The sequence below is a fragment of the Mustela nivalis genome (genome assembly GCF_964662115.1).
Source record: "Mustela nivalis genome assembly, chromosome: 8".
Taxonomy (NCBI): domain Eukaryota; kingdom Metazoa; phylum Chordata; class Mammalia; order Carnivora; family Mustelidae; genus Mustela; species Mustela nivalis.
The window spans coordinates 77,287,438-77,308,700 of NC_139027.1; the positions used below are offsets into that span (position 1 = coordinate 77,287,438).

The 21,263-nt window shown below is 36.8% G+C and overlaps 1 protein-coding gene across 2 annotated transcripts in view; it reads right to left on the bottom strand.

Annotated features, from left to right (window-relative positions):
- Positions 1 to 21,263, bottom strand: part of SRBD1 (S1 RNA binding domain 1) — a 199,079-nt gene that overhangs the window by 84,028 nt on the left and 93,788 nt on the right. For both annotated transcript variants that reach the window (XM_082746976.1, XM_082746975.1), the window contains exon 15: positions 8,926 to 9,017. In XM_082746976.1, coding sequence (XP_082603102.1) covers positions 8,926 to 9,017 — 92 coding nt within the window. The remainder of the gene's footprint in view (positions 1 to 8,925; positions 9,018 to 21,263) is intronic.

The window sequence follows — 21,263 nt, forward strand, 5'->3', positions numbered from 1 at the left end:
ATTTCATACCTAATTTAACTTATATGGTAACAAAATTTCATACCTAATTTAACTTATAAGATAGATTTAGTGGGAGAAAAGAAATTTGGTATGAATATTAAGGATACTTCTAAGGGTAGCTCTTTTTTTTTCTTTTCCCAAGTGGTACAGTTACATTGGGTCCTTACATACAAACAGCTTTCATTTTCTAAATGCGAGAAAGCTAGTCAGTGTCATCTTCTCACACAGAAAGTTGGATGAAATATAAACCCATTCAGTGAAAACTTTAAGGCCATCAAAGGAGATCTCATGCCTGTTCTTGTGTTATTAAACTGTTCAAGGTCTGGCAACAGACGCCACCACTTGCAAGTTACTATCGGATCCTCCTGTCACTGATTTGTACAATCTCTTCATCAGAGATAAGCTCTATGCTGAACATTCAGTTCACTGCATGGACATTCAAGTCTTTTTCAGGTATTTTATTATCACTTCTCACAAACAGTGACAATGGCAGCTTGCAAAGCCAGCTTAGAAAGCAATAAGCTGGTGTCATACAATCTGCCTATTTCCTCACTGAAGAAGATGCAGACTCCTGGCTCCAAGGCCTTCATATATATTTTCTTGTCAAACCTCACAACAGGTTAATGGGTGCAAGTGCTGCAGGTTATAGGGGAGCTGCTTCCCCCAGTAATCACATATATAATTACACAGTGAGAGTAGATGCCACCAGGGAAACAGTTGATAGTCTCTGGAAGAAAAGATCATTTTTTTATTCTAATCTTCAAAAATATAATCCAATAAGACTGATTTTCACATACAATCATTGCCAAAATACTTTCAGGTTAAAAACAAAACAAAACAAAAACACAACAACCCACAACAGGTAACCAAGTGAAAGACACAGGCATCAGAACAGTCACTGTAGGAAGGTACCAAAATTTCAAAAAATAGTTATTAATAATAGGTAAATCTCAGAGGAGTCAAGATGGTGGAGAAGTAGCAGGCTGAGACTACTTCAGCTAGCAGGAGATCAGCTAGATGGGTTATCTAAAAAGATTGCAAACACCTACAAATCCATCGGAAGATCGAAGAGAAGAAGAACAGCAATTCTAGAAACAGAAAAACAACCACTTTCTGAAAGGAAAAGAATGGAATCTGGGGCCACAAACAGAAGAGAGTGACTGGTTTTCATTTCCATTTTTAACTCTATATTTTCTATTGCAAATAACATAAATAATAGTAACAAAATCATGACATACTCTATTGAATACCAAATTAGAGAACTTTTAATGCTTTCTAAAATAATAAAAGCTAATTATGTTCCTAAAAAAAAATAAAATAAAATAATAGGTAAATCTCTCAAATCTACCCCTCCAGGAAAACCCACATTACGAAAATCTAAACTTAGAAACTGGTTAGAGCAGTTGCATAATTTGTTAAGTGTGAATAGGTTTCTCTTTAAAAATTTTTTTTAAGTATATAAAAGGACTTTAAACTATTTTCTACCTGGTTCCTCCTAATAGGTTTACTGCTAGCCTCTCCTTTGTTCATACTGATTTGCTAAATGACAGTTTCTAGATGACACATTAATTCTCCAGTAAGTCCTAAGAGCCTCTGGAGTTACGAAGCCCTCAGTAAACAACCTCTACATAGACCCTAATGTTTCTAGAATTGGTATTTTGCTTTCAGATGCTACTCACTCTACAGAACATAAAAACTCAAGCAAGCATAGAAGAGATGGGAGATAGGAGAAAGAGGAAAATGAACATTGTTCATCTGAAGGATGTTCATTGTTCACAAAGGAGGAATCTAAACACGGTTTAAAGGAAAACTGGAAAGCTGTATGTACAGGCTTTCAAGAGAAGATGGTGCTGGCAGGATAAACAAGAAAGGAATTAATTAACAGTAATAATGGACACCCGTAGGTTGAGAACGATCGGGCTGACAAAAGATTCCTGAAATTAGGATACAGATAGGTAGCTCAGGTAAAAGAAGTCTTATAGAGTGCTGATAAAGAGAACAAAGACAAAGGAAGAGTCATAGCCCAAAAGTTGAGGGCATGTGCACATTGTGAGATAGAGAAGAAAAGATGGACACAGTCAAAGAGTGGGAAACTAAACAGTGAGGAAAGAAGCAACAGAAGTAAAAAAAATTCTAGAAATGTTTAGCATAGTAACCATATGTCCGCAAATTTTTACTACTGTGTGGTATATATTCAAGAAAAATGAAAACATATGTCCACATAAAATTTTGTATATGAATGTTCATAGCAGCATTATTTATAACAGCCAAAAAAGTGAAAACAACCCAAATGCCCATCAGCAGATAAATGGATGAACAAAATATGGTATACCCAAATAATGGAAAATTATTTGGCAATGGGAAGGGATGAAGTGCTGATACATGCTACAGTGTGAATGAACTCTGAAAACATTATGATAGTGAAAGAAGCCAGTTACAAAAGACCACATGTTGTAATGATTCCATTTATATGAAATGTCTGCAGTAGGCAAATCCATAGAGACGGGAAGTAGATCAGTATTTATCAGGGGGTAGGGGAAGAGGGCAAGGGGGACCGACTGCTAATGGGTGCTGGGTATCTATTTGGAGTGATGAAAACGTTCTAAAATTGGATGGTGGCGATGGCTGCACATTCTGACTGTACTAAAAAACACTGACTTACACACTTTAAAAGGGCAAATTTTATGCTATTAAATTATATCTCAATGAAGCTGTTATATATTTTTTCAATGTAGTATATCCAAGCATAAGCCAATACTATTTTGCCCACATGATGTCAATATATTTCTATGTCACTGTTACTATTCACCATTGTTCAGAAAATTCTAGTCAGTACAGCTGGACAAGGAAAAAAAGATGGTTATCATTACTGAAAAGATTTGATGGGTCCGTAATCAAAGGAGCAAGACTGATACAAAGCGAAGGTCAAGCAAAGCTTTATTTCGCGCCAAGCATTGAGAATCAAACTGACTGGTCGGGGCCGTCTCTTACAGAGAGGGTAACCCCTCTCTGCCTTGCCAACTAACTTTAAAAGGGCAAAGGCCATGTGGTTGAGCCTGGCCACACACATGTGGCCAATGAGATTGTAGCACACAGAGAAAGCTGTCCAGTAATGCTAGGTCACACACAAGTGACCAATTGAATCACAATTTACCCTATAGTAGATATTTGAACTAGCCTATCACCTTGGTCAGAATTGGCGCCCAAAAGGCACCCAAAAGTGGGGCCCACACTCCTCGGTAGCTAGGGAGACAGTATGCACCCCCACTGATTGGATGTCTCCACCTGGCCTGACCCACCCTTGTATTTGGGCTCTGTTACCTGGGACTCGTTTCCCGGACTTGCTTTTAAGTAAGTCCCCTGGTGGCAGGGGAGGGCAGGGTCAGTTTAAGTTTTAATGCATAAACAACAAAATCACTGTTTAACCGGATGGCATCGATGGCATCGCTCTGGCTAAATAAGTCCTTATAGACTGAAACTAGATTACTATTTACTGATGATGTTTGACTACTTTAGAAAACCCAAACAAGTCAACTGAAAAAATACCAGAACTCAGATTTCAACTGGCTGGTTTAAAAACACCCAGCACCTGGGTGGCTCAGTGGGTTAAAGCCTCTGCCTTTGGCTCAGGTCATGATCTCAGGGTCCTGGGATTGAACCCTGCATCGGGCTCTCTGCTCAGCAGGGAGCCTGCTTCCTCTTCTCTCTCTCTCTCTGCCTACTTGTGATCTATCGGTCAAATAAATAAAAAATCTTTAATAAATAAATAAATTAATTAAAAAAAATAAAAACACCCAGGCAATAACTGATAGAGTACCATATGCCATCAACAACCAATAAGAAAATATTGTGAAGGGCAATCCATTTACTCTGTGTGTGTGTGTGTGTGTGCTGCCTGTGAGTAATAAAGTATACAGAACTTGGATTAAGGTGACAATTTAACAGAATTTCAGTTAAATGGCTCCAAAGTATATATGAAAAAAGGAAATGCATAAGAAAAATACAATTAAAATTTAAAAAGTACAAGTGACATCACAAGCCACTGTAACTGATAGTCTTGCACTGTGGCAAAGTGAGACCAAGGAAAAGAAGACTAAAAATACACATAGGAATTTCATCTTTAATATATGGTAATGTGTTAAATGGTAATAATGTAACTCAGTGGGGAAAGGGAGACAACTAAACCACTACTGAACAAAAAGTTAAGCATTAGAGGAAAAAAATAGGTTACTTACACCCAAAGGAGGGGTGAGAGACTGAGTGCTCTCATAGGTCCGTAAGCAGAGCTACCTCCTATGGTTAGGCAGGATGTCTGGTGCACAGACCTGCACAACCACATGAAGTGACCCTGAAAGCACCACCCCCCTCATTCAAAATGTATCTTCTATCCGAAGGAGAAAAAGGGTTCTATGGGTTTTGGTCTTCAGTTCTCTGAAATATCTAGAATCTAAAAGCCATTCTAAAGCAAATAAACTTAATGCTTGAAAAACTGTACTAAACTGCATTCTCCTAAGAATTTACCTTATTTTGTTATCTAGGAATATCAAAGTGAAAATTTTTATTTGTAAAGTCCCATACTCCCCTCATTTTCCCCTTCTCCTTGCCATCAGACAGCAACAGAGGCAGATAAGACTTCCCAGGGTGTTTTTTCATTCAGCAATTCCAAATAAGAATTTTTTCATTATAAAACTTAGTAAAATTTTGTTTCAATAAATGATCTTGATCCCCTAATTAATGATTTCATTTTTGAACAAGAAGCAGACTAATCTATTGGCCAGATAAAAATATTCCTTATCTTAATTGTAGTGTCAGTGGTTGTGGTAACCTGATTAGTTTAAGCTTTTCAAAATTCACAGATGAATTCAAGAATTCACCTAAAAAGGTGACTATTATTTTATGTCAAGTTCATTTAAGTGAATAAAATACCTTTCTTTTCTCTAAGGATGTAAAAGTTTTTCTTCCATCTATATAGTCTTTACTTCCTCCTAGTGGCTTTCGTACTACCGCCACATCTGTCTTCAACAGTGTTAAGTCTCCTCACATGATAGGTGACCCTTGACTGTCCACCAGGGCCAGGGTACCAAGAAGCTGACTGTAAGTGCTTTGCCTAAATGTGAAGTTTATCAAATGTGGGCTTCGTTATATGATGATCTGGCTCATTTCTTGTGGACGTCTGATCTTTTCATTAGTTTCATTAGGTATTTTCTCTTGGGCAGGTCAGTATTCCCCTATCTCCTGCATGGAAGATTTAGTCTTAAGATCTCTACATCAGCATGTAAATAATTATTTAATATGTCTTTTTTTCAGCAGCTATCCCCATTATTATGTATAACCTGTGTCCTCCAGCAGAGAGACTTTCTGTTTAACCCTCTCCAGAGGAAAAAATTTCCGGTATTCTACAAAGATGAAAGAAGGAGAGTCACTCAACTGTGTGGAACAGGAAATCTAACAATTTTGGTTTTTTTAATTGATGTGAAATTCACATAACATAAAATTAACTATTTCCAAGTGTACAATTCAGTGGCATTTATTATACTTACACTGTTGTACACACCGCCACTTCTACCAAGTTCCAAAATGGTTTTAGTGCCTCAGAAGAAAACCTTGTACCCATTAAAGTAGTCCCTCTTCATTTTCCCCTCTTCCCAGTGCCTGCTTTCTCCATCTATAGGTTAGGCTTATTCTAGACATTTCATATAAATGTAACCATACAGTTTGTGGCCTTTTGTGTTTGACTTCTTTCACTTAGCATGTTTTCAATGTTCACCCACCTTATGGCACACGTCAGTACTCATTCTTTGTTATGACTAAAAATAGTACCTCGTTGTATGGATATACCACCTTTTGTTTATCCACCCTTCCAGTGATGGACATTTGGGTTGTTTCCAGCTTTTGGCTATGTGAATAGTGCTGCTACGAGCACTGTGTACACCTATTTGAGTCCTTGTTTTCAACCCTTTTGAGTATATACTGAGGAGTGGAATTGCTGGGTTAAATGGTATTCTGTGTTTAATTGCATCCAACTGCTTTCTACATAGAACTTTCAATCAATCCTCTCACTTAGGCCTACCTGCAGCCCTCCCAAGATAATTCTAAAGGTAACTTGGTGCATGCATTTCCCAAACCTATAAGGGTTCCATGAGCATTTCAGATTAGTTCTTGGTTTTCTACAATGCTGTCTTAGTATTCAACTTTCTCAAGTTGGCTAGATCACTTATTATTCAGCCACTTGCTTTCCCATTTCAAAACGATTATTGCTGTTCTTTCCTCTCCCTTCCTTGTCCTAGTAAATTTGTGCCTTCTTTCCATCACGCTACTGTCACTTTTACGGGAGTTTAGAAAGGTATGTAAAGGAATACTCAATCTTCTATTTTAAATCAGAAATCCATAATAAACATTTTAATATCATCTACCTACTATTCTATCCAATTTAAATGCCTCTCCAGTATAATGAACTTATTATGGGGGACTGTAAGAATATATAAGGATAACCTCTGCTCTCAGTAAGCTGAAAAACTGGTCAAGAAGATACAGTAATATGAAGGTCATCTTCTTACATATGTTTAACACTGCATGAATGTTAAGGTTCTGTTATATTCTGCTATAGTAAACTTATGGAGGGCTGAAAAGGAAAACCCACACCCATAGGTAGGACAGGTCTCATATGAATTATAAAGTCATCCCTGCCATCAATCACTAGAAATGAAGAATTGAGGAAGACATGAACTCTAGAAAACCTAGCGTGGAAACTCTGAGCTTCTTTCAATAATTGTTTTCAGGATCAGTTCTTGAAGGCTCAAAATGTCTATGTGGATGTTTTGAGTTGACAGGGATCAACATAGTCATTGCCAGGTGAAAGCAAGCTGAGACATAGCAGGAAAGCATACCTGCAGTGAATCCCAAATTGAACACACAAACAGACTTTGGAATCTGAGTAATTCGGGCCATATAATAATTCTTCTTTTTATTATCGCCTATTTTCAGACAGTCTTGTTGGAATGTTACAATCTTGTCTCACCTGTAACACCGTTGACAGTTATGCACCCACATAGGCCAGTGGCGAAGAGGAAACAGTAGCCCCCAGTAGTGGGAGGTCTGAGAGACTGCCACTCCTTAGACAATATTTCTTTCAAATGTTCTTTTGGAAGATTCCCTTTCAGTGACAACTTGAAAGGTTCTGAATTGAATTTTAATTTATTTTTTAACAGAGAGAAAGTGGGGGAGGGGCAGAGGGAGAGGAAGAGAGAGAATCTTAAACAGGCTCCACACTCAGTATGGACCCCAACGTGGAGCTCAATCTCGGAACCCTGAGATCATGACCTGAGCCAAAAATCAAGAGTTGGACACAACTGACTGAGCCACCCAGGCACCCCTGAATTTTATCTTTTAATTTAAAAAAGTATCCTTTTATTATACAAGTACACAAGTATTATATATGCACTTATTGATTATGTGGACACTTTAAGCCTTGGTTTATAAGAATAAAACAAAATAATCCTGGTAATGCATTTGTTTGCACAATGTTTCACCTATATTAAGTGCTTTAAAAGATTAGTATTAGCAGCTCCCACTATGAGTACTGTATCTCCTCCTACTAGTATTATTGCTATTGTTATTATAAGGTCAGTACCAAAAGAGCACAGGCAAGGAGGCAGAGACCACACTGTGCTGTTGTGATAGGAAAAAGCTTCACAGAAGGACCAAGATTTTGAGCTGGGATCTGAGTTTCAGAAGATGATCATTTTAGACAGAGGATATCATGGAACAAAAATTAATTCGACAATTGAAGGGAAACTAAAAGCTCTTTTGAATGTAAGAAATAGGTTTTTAGCCTCAGACTAATGCAAAAATTTTCAAATATGTTATCTCCACGTATAGATTTCAAGAACAGTCAATGAAACCTGATGAGAATATTTAAGGAAGACTTTACTTTTTTAAAGGTTTTACTTATTTGAGAGAGAGAAAGCACAAGAGGGGGTAAGGGACAGAGGGAGAAGTAGACTCCCTACTGAGCAGGAAGCCCAATGTGGGGCTCTATCTCCAGACTCCAGGATCATGACCAAAGCCAAAGGCAGACGCTTAATCAATTGAGCCACCCAGACGCCCCTTAAGGAAAAATTTTAAATGAAGAAGTCCCTTCTAAAAAAGTAGTCTAAATATCCCACTATCACAGAGAGAGATGCTCAGATTTAATAATTTGATTTTAATACAAATTACTTTCACTAGATGTATGAAAGTATCTCAATTTCTTCACACACATTTTAACTATTCCACAAAACAGAAACCAAAGTAACTTAATACAGCTAAAATCAAAGCAGGCTGTTTTAAACATTAATGACTGCCCCATTAGCAAGATAAGAGAAACTGATCATTCGACAAATAGCAAGAAGCTGTGCGTGTTTATATATATTTAGGTTAATATATTATTTGTCAATAAAAAGCTGTAATAAATATTTTGTAGTAGTAATAAGAGATTTGGAGTATTTTATTAATTTTATTATAACACTTAAGCACCTAATTTTACTAAAGATGTTTTGGACTAATTTTTTATTATACCTTTTTTTTAAAAGATTTTATTTATTTGACAGAGAGAGAAGGAACATAAGCAGGGGGAGTGGTAGAAGAAGAAGCAGGCTCTCCACTGAGCAGGGAATATAATCTAGGCTCCATCCAGGGATGCCAGGATCATGACCTAAGCCAAAGGCAGACGCATAACGACTGAGCCACCCAGGCGCCCCTTACTATTCTCTTTAAAAACAGTATTCTTCCTCTTCTTTTCCATAATTTCAACTACTATTCCAATCAACCGTTTTCTTTCTAACATGCTAATTTTTATGCATATACCTTCTAAATTTTCTTGCTAAAAATAAAAGTCCTTCAAAATATCAAAATCACACACCTTTGTGATGGCCCACAGTTTCTTACCTGCACTTCTCAAATTAGGGTCCAGCCCTGGCATCTCTTTGTTAGCTTCAGGGCTGACACTGTAGATTGAGGCCCCTGCTTCACTGACGATACTGAGAAGAAAGAAAAGGGGATTTATGATTTTCCAAACTTTCTCCCTGTCAAAGAAAATTAATGAATAAGACTGGGCATTATAAGAAAGAGAACTGCAGTGAAAAGTGCTTTCTTTATATTTCAGTGGTACCTGTAGCATATAATTTTTCATAAAGTGATCAAGTATGGTTTGTGTTCTTCACAGAGGAAATACACAGGTTTAAATCCATAACAAATTCATTGAGTTGTTTCCTGTCAGTAGTAAGGACACAGTTTATAGATGAACACAATGGACCCTTTCCCCTAATGCAAATTTTGAATTTCCAGAATATACTGAGATTCTCTTCTGTTCATAATCTCTTACTAATACTTATGACCCCCAACTGAATTAATCATTCTAAAGTATCATGGAGAACACATACATGTGAGTGGATATGTGCACATGTGGATTATATAAAAAATCACTGCCATGATTATTACTCAATTATAATGAACAACCACAAATGTGAATAGGAAAGGGACCAGACAGGATATTATCCCACTTCTTTTCAGGAGGGCCTGAAATCATCCTTTTAGTAAACTTGAAGCCTTTCACTTCAGGCAGGTATTAAACCGTTATTTAATCAAAACATAACACACATGATCCTCTTCTTCTTCAGCTCCAAATACTTTTCAAACCATGGTGGGAACACTCTTTTACAGTGGACAAGTATACAGTGGTTGACATCACTACTTCACTCCTTCAACATTTTTTTTTTAATTTTAAATTTTTTATTTTTTATAAACATATAATATATTTTTATCCCCAGGGGTACAGGTCTGTGAATCGCCAGGTTTACACACTTCACAGCACTCACCAAAGCACATACCCTCTCCAATGTCCATAACCCCACCCCCCTTCCTCCAACCCCCCTCCCCCCAGCAACCCTCAGTTTGTTTTGTGAGATTAAGAGTCACTTATGGTTTGTCTCCCTCCCAATCCCATCTTGTTTCATTGATTCTTCTCCTACCCCCTTAAGCCCCCATGTTGCATCACCACTTCCTCATATCAGGGAGATTATATGATAGTTGTCTTTCGCCGCTTAACTTATTTTGCTAAGCATGATACGCTCTAGTTGGTATATATACACAATGGAATACTATGCAGCCATCAAAAGAAATGAAATCTTGCCATTTCCTTCAACATTTTTAAATTACAGGTGTTCTTTTTTTCAGATTTTATTTATTTCTTAGAGAAAGAGACACGTGCGAGCACATAAGTGGGGGGAGGGGCAGAGCGTGAGGGAGAAGCAGACTCCCCACTGAGCGGGGAGCCAGACACAGGGCTTGATCCCAGGACCCTGAGATCACCGCTTGAGCCGAAGTCAGACACTTAACCAACTAAGCCACCGAGGTGCCCCTAAGTTGGAGGTATTCTTTATGACATAATATGCAAAGGAACATTATCTACCTGAAGATACCTGTGGCTTTACCATGAGACCAGCCAGGTATCAAGACTCAAAAGCAGAAACATATTTGTGCTTTTTAATCCACTTTTAGAAACGTCTTCCTTTCTCTGTTCCTCAATATTTACTTTAATTGTGAGACAAGTTTAGTGGGTAACTTTTAACATATTGCCTCTCTGTAACAGCTGAACACTGATGAGAAAAGTGTGAAAATAGTTTGCTACCCATCTTTGAAGAATTCTTTTTTTTTTTAATATTTTATTTATTTATTTGACAGAGAGAGATCACAAGCAGGCAGAGAGAGAGGAGGAAGCAGGCTCCCCACTGAGCAGAGAGCCCGATGCGGGGCTCGATCCCAGGACTCTGAGATCATGACCCGAGCCGAAAGCAGAGGCTTAACCCACTGAGCCACCCAGGCGCCCCCCATCTTTGAAGAATTCTTGACTGAACTTTGACAACAATTATAAGCCATCAAACTTCAGAAGATTATTTTGGGGAATATGAAGATTTATAGCTATTTTTTGCAACCAATTCTACTGTCCAAAATTTCCTAATAGGAAAAATGAACACTCTGTAATTGTTTACCATCATCAATACTACCATCATCGTACAGAAAGAGGTAACTGAGTGCGTATTACACACAAAGTACAAAATCAACCACTTTATAGACTTTATCTCATTTAATCCTTTTATGGTGATTTTTTTTTTTTTTAAAGATTTTATTTGTTTATTTGACAGAGAGGTCACAAGTAGGCAGAGAAGCAGGCAGAGAGAGAGGGAGAAGCAGGCTCCCCACCAAGGAGAGAGCCCGATGTGGGGCTCGATCCCAGGACCCTGGGATCATGACCTGGGCCGAAGGCAGAGGCTTAACCCACTGAGCCACCCAGGCGCCCCTATGGTGATTTTTTTAAACAGATAAGTAATATGCCCAAGGTCACTTGGCTGGTAAACTACTGAGTTGAATTTGAACCCTAATCTGCTTTAAACCTAAGTCACACTCTTAACCAGCACACACAAACAACTTCTGAATAGCTTTAAACCTCTCATTAAAATGAAAACCCATACTGTTGTGCTAAACAATAAGTGTAATAATACCTTTTTACAGAAAAACCATTTTCTTCCTTTCTTATGTGTCTAAGGTAGAATCTAAAGCACCTAGAAGGCCAAATATATTCTACAGTTTCAGATATGCACTTTAAAATTAAAAGGTAATTGTGCTTTTTCTCCAAAATAAGATATAGATTCTGCTTAACTTCTACTATGTAATGATGAAGGAGAAAACGTAATGTCAAATAAAGCTTGAAGTGAAGAAAACTCTTGATGTGGCATAATAGGATGTTAAAACCAACACTCTAGAAGGGATTTTTCAGTTCCATTATAGTGGCAGTTTCTAATCAGAGGCCCATGATCTTCTGGGTAGGGAAAAACAGGATTAACTAAAACTGTATACAAAATACAGTATCTATGCATTTTTTTCTAGGAAACGGGATTATAGTTTCCAGTGATTACTTAAAACCCATAACCCCTCAAAAAGTTAGGAAGCACCATCACAGGGTAAGAATATTTAGTCATTGGTCATGGAAAACTGGTTTCAAACACAAATCAACAGTCAGTTTAACAAAGTTTTTTTTCTTGAAAAAACCTAGAGTATCCATGAAGTACAGGCTGGACTGATTATTAAGGGAAAGAATATTTTTAAAAATTTCACCACAGATTTATTTTCTATCATTTCAAGAAGGCTTCAAAATTGCCACTGTTAAGTAAAGGGTAATGAAGTGGTAAATAAAAACTGCAGTTAACTGTGGCTTTTGGCAGTTTGGTACCTGAGAATTTGCTGGGTGATTCACTGTCTCTTGGAAGTTATAATTCTCAATAGACTGAGGGAAACTGCTGCAAAGAAAAACACTCAGATAATAAATATTCCTCCAAATACCACACTGCCACTTCTTTTAAACAGAGGAATACAAAACAGATGTGACACACTGCACCAAAATATTTTAGATTAACGTTAATATTAAATCAATACAAAATGTAGTAAATTTCATATGCTTTAGTTATTAGATAGCATGGGTCCAATAAACAGGTCACTTCTAAGCGTAGAACAGAATGCTCCAATAATCTAAATGAACAAAAAACCCTCAACACTGATTTCTTCAATATACAACATATAAGGACCTAAGAAGTTTATGTGGCAAGAACTAAATGAAACAAATCAAGCTGGGAGTAGTAATGACTTTTTCCAGAAGTTGCAAAGAATAAGTGTTTATAATGCTCCTACCCCCATTTTCTTCATTTCCATTTGGATGTCAAAGATAGACACTCAAAAAATATGTTTTCTAAGCCACTTTCTGTTTATTGCAAGTTTCCCAAGAAGCTATGGAAAAGTATTCCAATTATCTCTAATATATTTTGAGAAAAGCAAAAATGAACTTCACATAAAATTCAGACAGCTCACGATTTAATAAATATTACATTCCACAAAATGAATTTCTCTCAGGTGTAAAGAAACTGGGTGCATAATCTTAGCAATTTGATTACTTTATTTATCTTTGCCGTAAACCAGACAAGATTCTGAGCAGAATTTATTATTTGGGGGGAATTTAACTGACATAGTTGTAAATGAACTGAAGGTTCAATATTATTACAGTGCTCTGAAGCCCCTTCAAATTGCTAGTGCACACAAATACTTAAATATATACATACAGTACCTCAAGTGTTAAAAATATGTAAGTAAATTTCAGAAGCTACTACCAGACTTACATTTTACTTAATATATATGTTAATGTACTAATGGTCTATAATTGAATATGTATTTCTAAAAACACTTAATCAAATTCAGCCCGATTTTAGGGTCTTTTTTTAATTAAAAAAAAAATATACAAACCACACAGCCAAAACTAAAAAGTAAGTGAAATGCCCAGTATATGGATGCATATACTTTTAAATTCATTTTTAAAAATTTTAATAAAAACTCTACATTAAAAATGCTAAATTGTTATATCTCAAGTTAAATTCAATGGCATTACATAAACTGATCATTTATCAATATAATTTTATTTTTTGAAAAGGTATGTTTAAATTACAGAATTTGTAAGTGTCTTCTGCCAAAACAGACTATATGTTGATGAATCTTTTAAAACCCAATTTGTTGGGGCACCTGGGTGGCTCAGTGGGTTAAGCCTCTGCCTTTGGCTCAGGTCATGATCTCAGGGTCCTGGGATCAAACCCACATCAGGCTCTCTGCTCAGCAGGGATCCTGCTTTCCCCCCTCTCTCTCTGCCTGCCTCTCTGCCTACTTGTGACCTCTCTCTCTGTCAAATAAATAAATAAAATAAAATCTTTTTTAAAAAGTAAAAAAAGTAAAACCCAGTTTGCAAGTAGTTTTCTTATAGTGACTATTTGTTCTGACAATAAAGAGAACGGCAATTTTTCTTTTTTTTTTTTTTGAGAATGGCAATTTCTTTTACCAAATTGAGATGGGGTCGGGTGAGGACTCTTTTCATGAGACAGGAAAACCAGCCATTTGTTTTTTTAAGTTATTAGGCTAATAGTTTTCACATTCATTTACAAAGTTCCATGATGTCTTCTCTCTTCTTCCCATTTCCCAAATACAAAAGTAGCTTTGGTGTTTTCTCTTATTTTAAAATAAATCACATGCTTCCTTATGTTAACAGGAGAAATTCAATTCAAAGATAATCTATTTAAATGAAAATGCAGTTTTTTATTAAGATATCAAAATCAGCCAAGATAGAGTGCTTAAATCAATAAAAACTGATGTGTTCTTGGGGTGCCTGGGTGGTTCAATGGGTTAAGCCTCTGCCTTCAGCTCAGGTCATGATCTCAGGGTCCTGGGATCGAGCCCCACATCAGGCTTTCTGCTCAGCGGGGAGTCTGCTCCTCCTGCCCCTGCCTACTTGTGATCTCTGTCAAATAAATAAAATCTTTACAAAAACAAAACCAAAAACTGATGTGTTCTTCTTTTCAAAAGTACATTAGAATTCTTCAAAATTTACTATTACGTAACAAGCTTTCTTTACTTCCTTCTGCCCACCAATAAAATGCACTAAATAGCTACTACATTAAATGTACAATTAATTTCACTAAAGTTTTTAAAAACAATTTATCTAAAAACCATTCTTCCAAATTTTCAGACTGAGAAACATTCATATGGAGATAGTAATGGCTTGATCTAAGTTTCCCAACAAGTAACAGAAAGTGCTAAAACAGCCAACAGAGACCTTGATTCTATGCTTTGCACAAGAGATAACACATTCTGAAGTATGAAAGGATGGCTGTTGTACTTTTAGGGAGTAGGAGACAAAGCCAAAACCAAACCACTGTGAAAAAAAGGAGGTCTAGGATTTAATGTTTAAAGGATAAAGCTTATTTCTAAGAAAATATCAAAACAATTTTAGGTTCTAGAATTTAGTGATGAATTGCCATTTCAGGGAGTCTCAAATGAACAGTAACTAGTTGCTTTAAAAACCAGGATAACCTGGTGATAAGGAAGCAAAGAAACAAGGAAAATCATTTGCTGTTAAAGACGTTTAAACTATAGAATTCTTTCAGATAGTAGCTTGAAAATATAGATCATGTTACAAAAACATGCATTCTTTCTGAATCAGTTATTACATTTTTAAGAATTCATACTACAGAGATCTTAAAATACACAAAAAATGAAAAAGTGCTAGTCAAGCTTTTACTGAAAGAAACTGAAAATCAAAACACCTATCATTAAAGGGTTCATTAAATGAAAACCTATACTGTCACTAAAAATTGGTTACAAAATACTAGGTGAAAAAAACTGGTTATATGACTATGATATGAAAACAACTCTGATATTTTAAAATATAGATCTAATAAAAAGAAGAAAAGAGAAGGCTTATGTATATAATGTTAATAGTATTTAAATATGAGTTATTTCTTTAACTCTAGGTTTTTTGGCAATAGCCATGTGATATTTGTAAACAGAAAAAGTTTAGAAATTAAGTCTAAAATAACAATTGTTAATTGCCCAGGAAATCTGATATCACATAATGCCCAACATTTTCTTTTATTCTACCAAACTGTCTTGTATAGTAATTAAAGTTATTTTGAACTTAATCTGGGTAAACATGTCACTTGTTAGTAAAAACTTCCGAACATGGCTTCTAGATCTCAAACGATAACATTTTATATTACTAGAACATAAAAGGTGGCCAAGCAGAAAAGTCAAGAGTAAGGTCTCAGTTTGTACATACAGCCCAGATAAGAAACAAATGTATGATAAAAAATTTTATAAGAAATTACATACTATATATCCTTAAGTTTTACTCAGTCCCTGGCCTCTGAACCCACCACCTAAGTTATCCTTCATGATCGCCAAGGAAAAATCAATTCACTACCTGCAACATACAAGATGTGAGGTGACACAGCAGTATGCTAGGAAAGTGGTGTATGTGGATAAAACACTAAAAACAAAGTACGGTGAAGGAGAAAGAGAGAAGGCATACAAGCTCAAAATTTCAATGTGGCCAAGTTTATCTTTAGCTATGTAACACTAGCACCATCTGGTGGAAGACCAGTTAGAAAGAATTCAATTACCAGTTTAAAAAGAAAGAAACAAGAATTCTAAACCTTCTTTCAAAAGATGAGCATTTTTCAAAGAGAATAAGCCTAGCAATAGTACAGTAATCATACAGAGGACCATAATAAGCCTGGGGGAACTTAAAATGTCTCCTAAAGGTGTATGTACTCCCAGATGCACATCTTACTCTATCTTAGCCACAGAGCAAGATTGCAACAGTACAGAATTGCCTCGGCTACCTTTCCTTCAGTGCCCCACACCACATCAGATGAAAAGAATACTTTCTGGCCACAAAGGAAACCCAAAAAAGGTAGACCCAAATTAGTGACTATGCAGCAGAACTTTAATTTGGAGTTTAAGGTTCCACAGAGCACCAGCTACCTATCTGTCCATGCTAGAAATACACCAAGAGCATTCACGAGAGACTCTGATTCTGCTCTTCAGCATCAGCCGTTTATGTGCACAGTGATGCCAAGCCTCTACAGCGAACCACAGTGTGGCAAAACAGTACACTGAAATCACTGTTACTGCTGGCTCTGGGCCATCCAACAACAGAGAAGACAAAAATCACTGGTATCTTCAAACACTGTTATGGGGAAAGCAAATCAACACACTGAGAGACAAAGAGGATGGAGAGCTTGACTCCTATCTGGAGGTTGGGTTCCTCCACTGAGGTGGAAGCTATTTCGAACCAAGAATGGCACCAGCAGAAATGACCGCTACTTTACACAGTAAGCATCTCTTTTAGTTTCTCTTTCCCTTCCCTTCACCTGCTTTCCTTTTTAAAAATCCCTTCTTTATTCCCTCCAACCCCACCCATCTACATTTGAGACCAATAAGAAGTTGTTGCAAGTACTGCATGGTACCACTGAGGGAGCTCAAGAAAAAGCTGCCACAGGAGCAACCAATCAAAAGGCTGGGAGCCCGCATGGTGTCAGACTATAAGCAAAAGGACAGTGCCCCCTGCCTCCAAGACAAAATCAGGCAAAGAGAGGAACACCAATTACAGAAGAAAGTGCTGTCTGTAGAAGTACTATAGACATTCCATGTTCATGACTGAAAAGACACAAAAACTAAGAGGGCAGGGAATAAAAGACTGGCCTGATTTTACAGTGAAAATGTCCTCTGATCAACATTTTGAAATGTATTGATCTAAAGAACATGATGTCAACCTACCAGCCAACACCCCACCCCACACCAGAAAGTATGCTTCTCCTGATTCTTACGTTTAACTCCAAAACTGTCCATTTTTTACTGCCCAATTTTTACTTATTCATATAATAACCAGTTATCTGTATTTGTTTACTCTTTTTCAAATGCAGTTCTACTCAGATACAAATTTGAGAGTTACATAGAGAATTGTGTTGAATTTTCTTACAAAGGGAAAAATTTGCCTCATTAACTCATCTTTTCACCTTTTCTAGCTTATATACATCTATGCAAGTTTATCCACTAGTAAATGTGAAGAGTGCAGATTGTTAAGCATAGACTTTATTTTTTTATTATCCATCCAATAACAGAAGTCAGAATCGGAATTACCAATTTAGGGGATTTAATATTCTCATATTTTGCTAGTAATAAGTATTCAATAATGTAATAATGTCATACTAATTATTAAGTTTTAAGAAAGAACAATAATAACAAAAAAGGAGAGAAGCAAAGGAAACGAGACAATTAAAAGTAAAATAATAACAATAGGAATAATTAAAAAGACAGAGGCTGAGACTTACTTTTCCAGTGAGTAGTAGCTCAACTCTTTTTAGCCACACTAGAATAAAGTTTGGGAAACAGTAATAGTTTTTAATTTGTATTTGTGTGTGTGTTCTTAAAGATTTTATTTATTTACTTATTTGTAAGAGAGAGAAAGAGAGCACAAGCAGAGTGGCAGGCAGAGGCAGAGAGAGAAGCAGGCTCCCTGCTCAGCAAGTATATCGATGCGGGACTCGATCCCAGGACCCCGGGATCATGACCTGAGCCTAAAGGCAGCAGCTTAACTGACTGAGCCACCGAGACGTCCCAAAGAAACAGCAATGGTTTATGTTACATTCCCTAATACTCTTCTAAATAACACCACTGATAACCTCAGCGAACTCCGCTAATAAATGATGCACATTGATCAGCTTGATCAGCTTTCATACCTTGTCACCCATTCCTACTTTTCTCCCTTCTCATATTTGTTTCATTCCTAACCCTCCACACCCCTACTTTCCTCTGAAGTGAATTTACACCTTGACAGAAGTCATCATCGGTCCCAGCTCCCCTGTCTCTGTTAATAGAGACCCCATCTACGAACTTCATCTTATACATGCACCAGGTAAAAGCCTGGAGTAGACACAACCTTCAAAATTTCCTTTGGCCACACAGATAATGCTTGGAGGGGAAGAGGGACAAACCTAAACATACAACTCAGGCATAAGACTACTACTCTAGATCAACAAATTTTCTAATCGTGGTTTTTGGGGTTTTTTTGTGTGTGTATGAGGGGGATGTCTGGGTGGTTCAGTGGGTTAAGCCGCTGCCTTCAGCTCAGGTCATGATCCCAGGGTCTGCGATCGACTCCTGCATCGGGCTCCTTGCTCAGTGGGGAGCCTGCTTCTCTCTCCACCTCTGCCTACCAGTCTGCTTGCTTGTGCTCTCTCTCCCTCTCTCTCTCTCTATCGCTGACAAACAAATAAATAAAATCTTTAAAAAAAAAAAAAGGTGTTTTTTTTTTAAAAGATTTTATTTATTTGACAGACAGAGATCACAAGTAGGCAGAGAGGCAGGCAAAGAGAGATAGAAGAGGAAGCAGGCTCCCTGCCAAGCAAAGAGCCTGATGCACACCTCGATCCCAGGACTCTGGGATCATGACCTCAGCGGAAGGCAGAGGCTTTAACCCACTGAGCCATCCAGGTGCCCCCTAATCGTGGTTTTTAAAGTTACACTGAACAGATGGAGGGAGAGAACAAATTTCAATTCAGCTGACTACTCTGTTTACATCTTTATCTATAGTCAGATCTTTACTTTCTTAGCATCACTGCACATTTCTGGCTCTGCTATATTACACTGTGTAAATATTTAGGAGAAGTAATTCCTTTCAAGGATCTAAACTTCCACTGTCGTTATGGCAAATGAACCTGTTTATGCTATGTTTGTTAAATAACAGCAAGCCTAAAAGAACACAGGAATTTACTAACATATGTGGTACACAAACATCACAATCATAAAGCTTCTTGTGGGGACATAGCAAGAACATGAAAGGCCAGTTTATTTTTATTACCATTGCCCTGTAATTTTCTTTAGCTCTACTACAACATTCCTTAATTCAAACCTTTCCTGAAGCTACAGGAACAGAGTAAAGAAATGTACACAAACTATACCTCAAACTACCCTCATCTCCACGTGACCTTCCCTGTTTCTAGAACAATGGTTCTCCAACTTGATCCTGCATCACAATCTGTTGCAGGCTGTTAAATCTCAGCGAGCTGGGCCCCACCCCCAGAGTTTCTGCTTCACTGGGGCCAAGAATTTGCATTACTAACAAATTCTCTGGTTGTGCTGATGCTGCTAGTCCTGGGACCACACTTTTTGTTTTACGGTTTTATTGAGGTATAATTTATAGTTCATAAAATTCACCCAATTTAAGTATATAATTCATTGACTTTTGGTAAATGTTATATAGCCATCACCAAAATCCAATCTCAGAACATCTCCATCACCGAGATAGTGTGTGCCCATTTACAGTTCTCATTCCTACCTCCAGCCCAGGTACCCACTTTCTATTATTCTGTCTCTATACATTCACCTCAACTGGACATTTTGCATAACTATAATAATAAAATTAGTGGTCTTCTACGTCTGGCTTCTTCACTTGTGATGTTTTTAAGATTCTTCCATGTTGAGCATCACTGTTTCCTTTTTATTGCTGAAAAGTATTCCGTTGTTCTAGATATAGCACATTTTATTTATCTGTTCATCAGTCGATGGACTCTGGGGTTCATTACAGTTTTCTGTTATTAGAAACAACGCTGCTATAAATATCCATGTACAAATCTTTATGTTGGACACACATGTCATTTCTCTTAGGTTCCCAGGAGTAGAAATGCTAAAGTATAAATTTATGCTTAATTTCAAAAGAAACTGCCTCGTTGTAGTTTATTCATTTCCATGATGATACTTGTTAGTGTCTTTTTCAATACTTATAGTTTAATTTACATTTCTTTAATTAATGATGCTGAGCATTTATTCAATGTATATGTTGGCCTTTCCTAATTTTCTTTAGTGAAATACCGATCTAAATCTGTTGCCGATTTTTAATTGGCTCATTTGCTTGCTATCGAGTCATAAGTGTTCTTTATGTATTATAAATATATATTTATAAGCATATAAATATATATAAATATAAGTCTTTATCAGGCACGTGATTTGCATACATCTTCTCCCAAATTTTGGTTTGCCCTGTCATTTTCTTAATTGTCTTTGGTAACAAAACAGTTTTTAATTGTGATGAAGACTGGAACTATATTTTGAGAACCACTGTTCTAAAGCTTTACAAATTCAAAAGAAATAACAAATCCTTGAAAAATGTGAAAGCTTAGTGGTTTCCCTTCTGCATAAGCAAATATAAATATTACTCATATCCACTTTCCTGTTCTATTTCCTTTTAGCAAAGCCTATTACAACTATCATCCTAAATATGCTCACCATTTTCAAGAGGAAAAGAATATTTGCAACTAACTGGCTTTAATATTATTATGGAATGGATAAATTCAGCTGCAAACAGGCCTGAGGTATCAACTGAGAAAAGTGGAGAGAATGCTAGCACGAAAGAATATGAACTTCTGAGCCAGTGTTTTCAGAATCACTGATCAGGCCTATGGATTTTAAAGCCATATTTAAAGCTCTAAGAAATATGTCTACTCTATAAAATAATGGAAACAAAGATAAATAGTGCACCATAGTAGAGGATATAGAGAAAAGAGAATTCCCTGAGATATGTATGATTTATTTTGATATTTTTTATCCTGTAAAAGGGCTAGCATTTTTTTTATGTTATTATGTTAGTCACCATACAGTATATCACTAGTTTTTGATGTAGTGTTCCATGATTCATTATTTGCATATAACACACAGTGCTCCATGCAATACATGCCCTTCTTAATACCCATCACTGGCCTAACCCATCTCCCCAGCCTCCCTCTTCTCTGAAACCCTCAGTTAGTTTCTCGCAGTCCGCAGTCTCTCATGGCTCGTCTCCCCTCTGATATTTTTGTCTA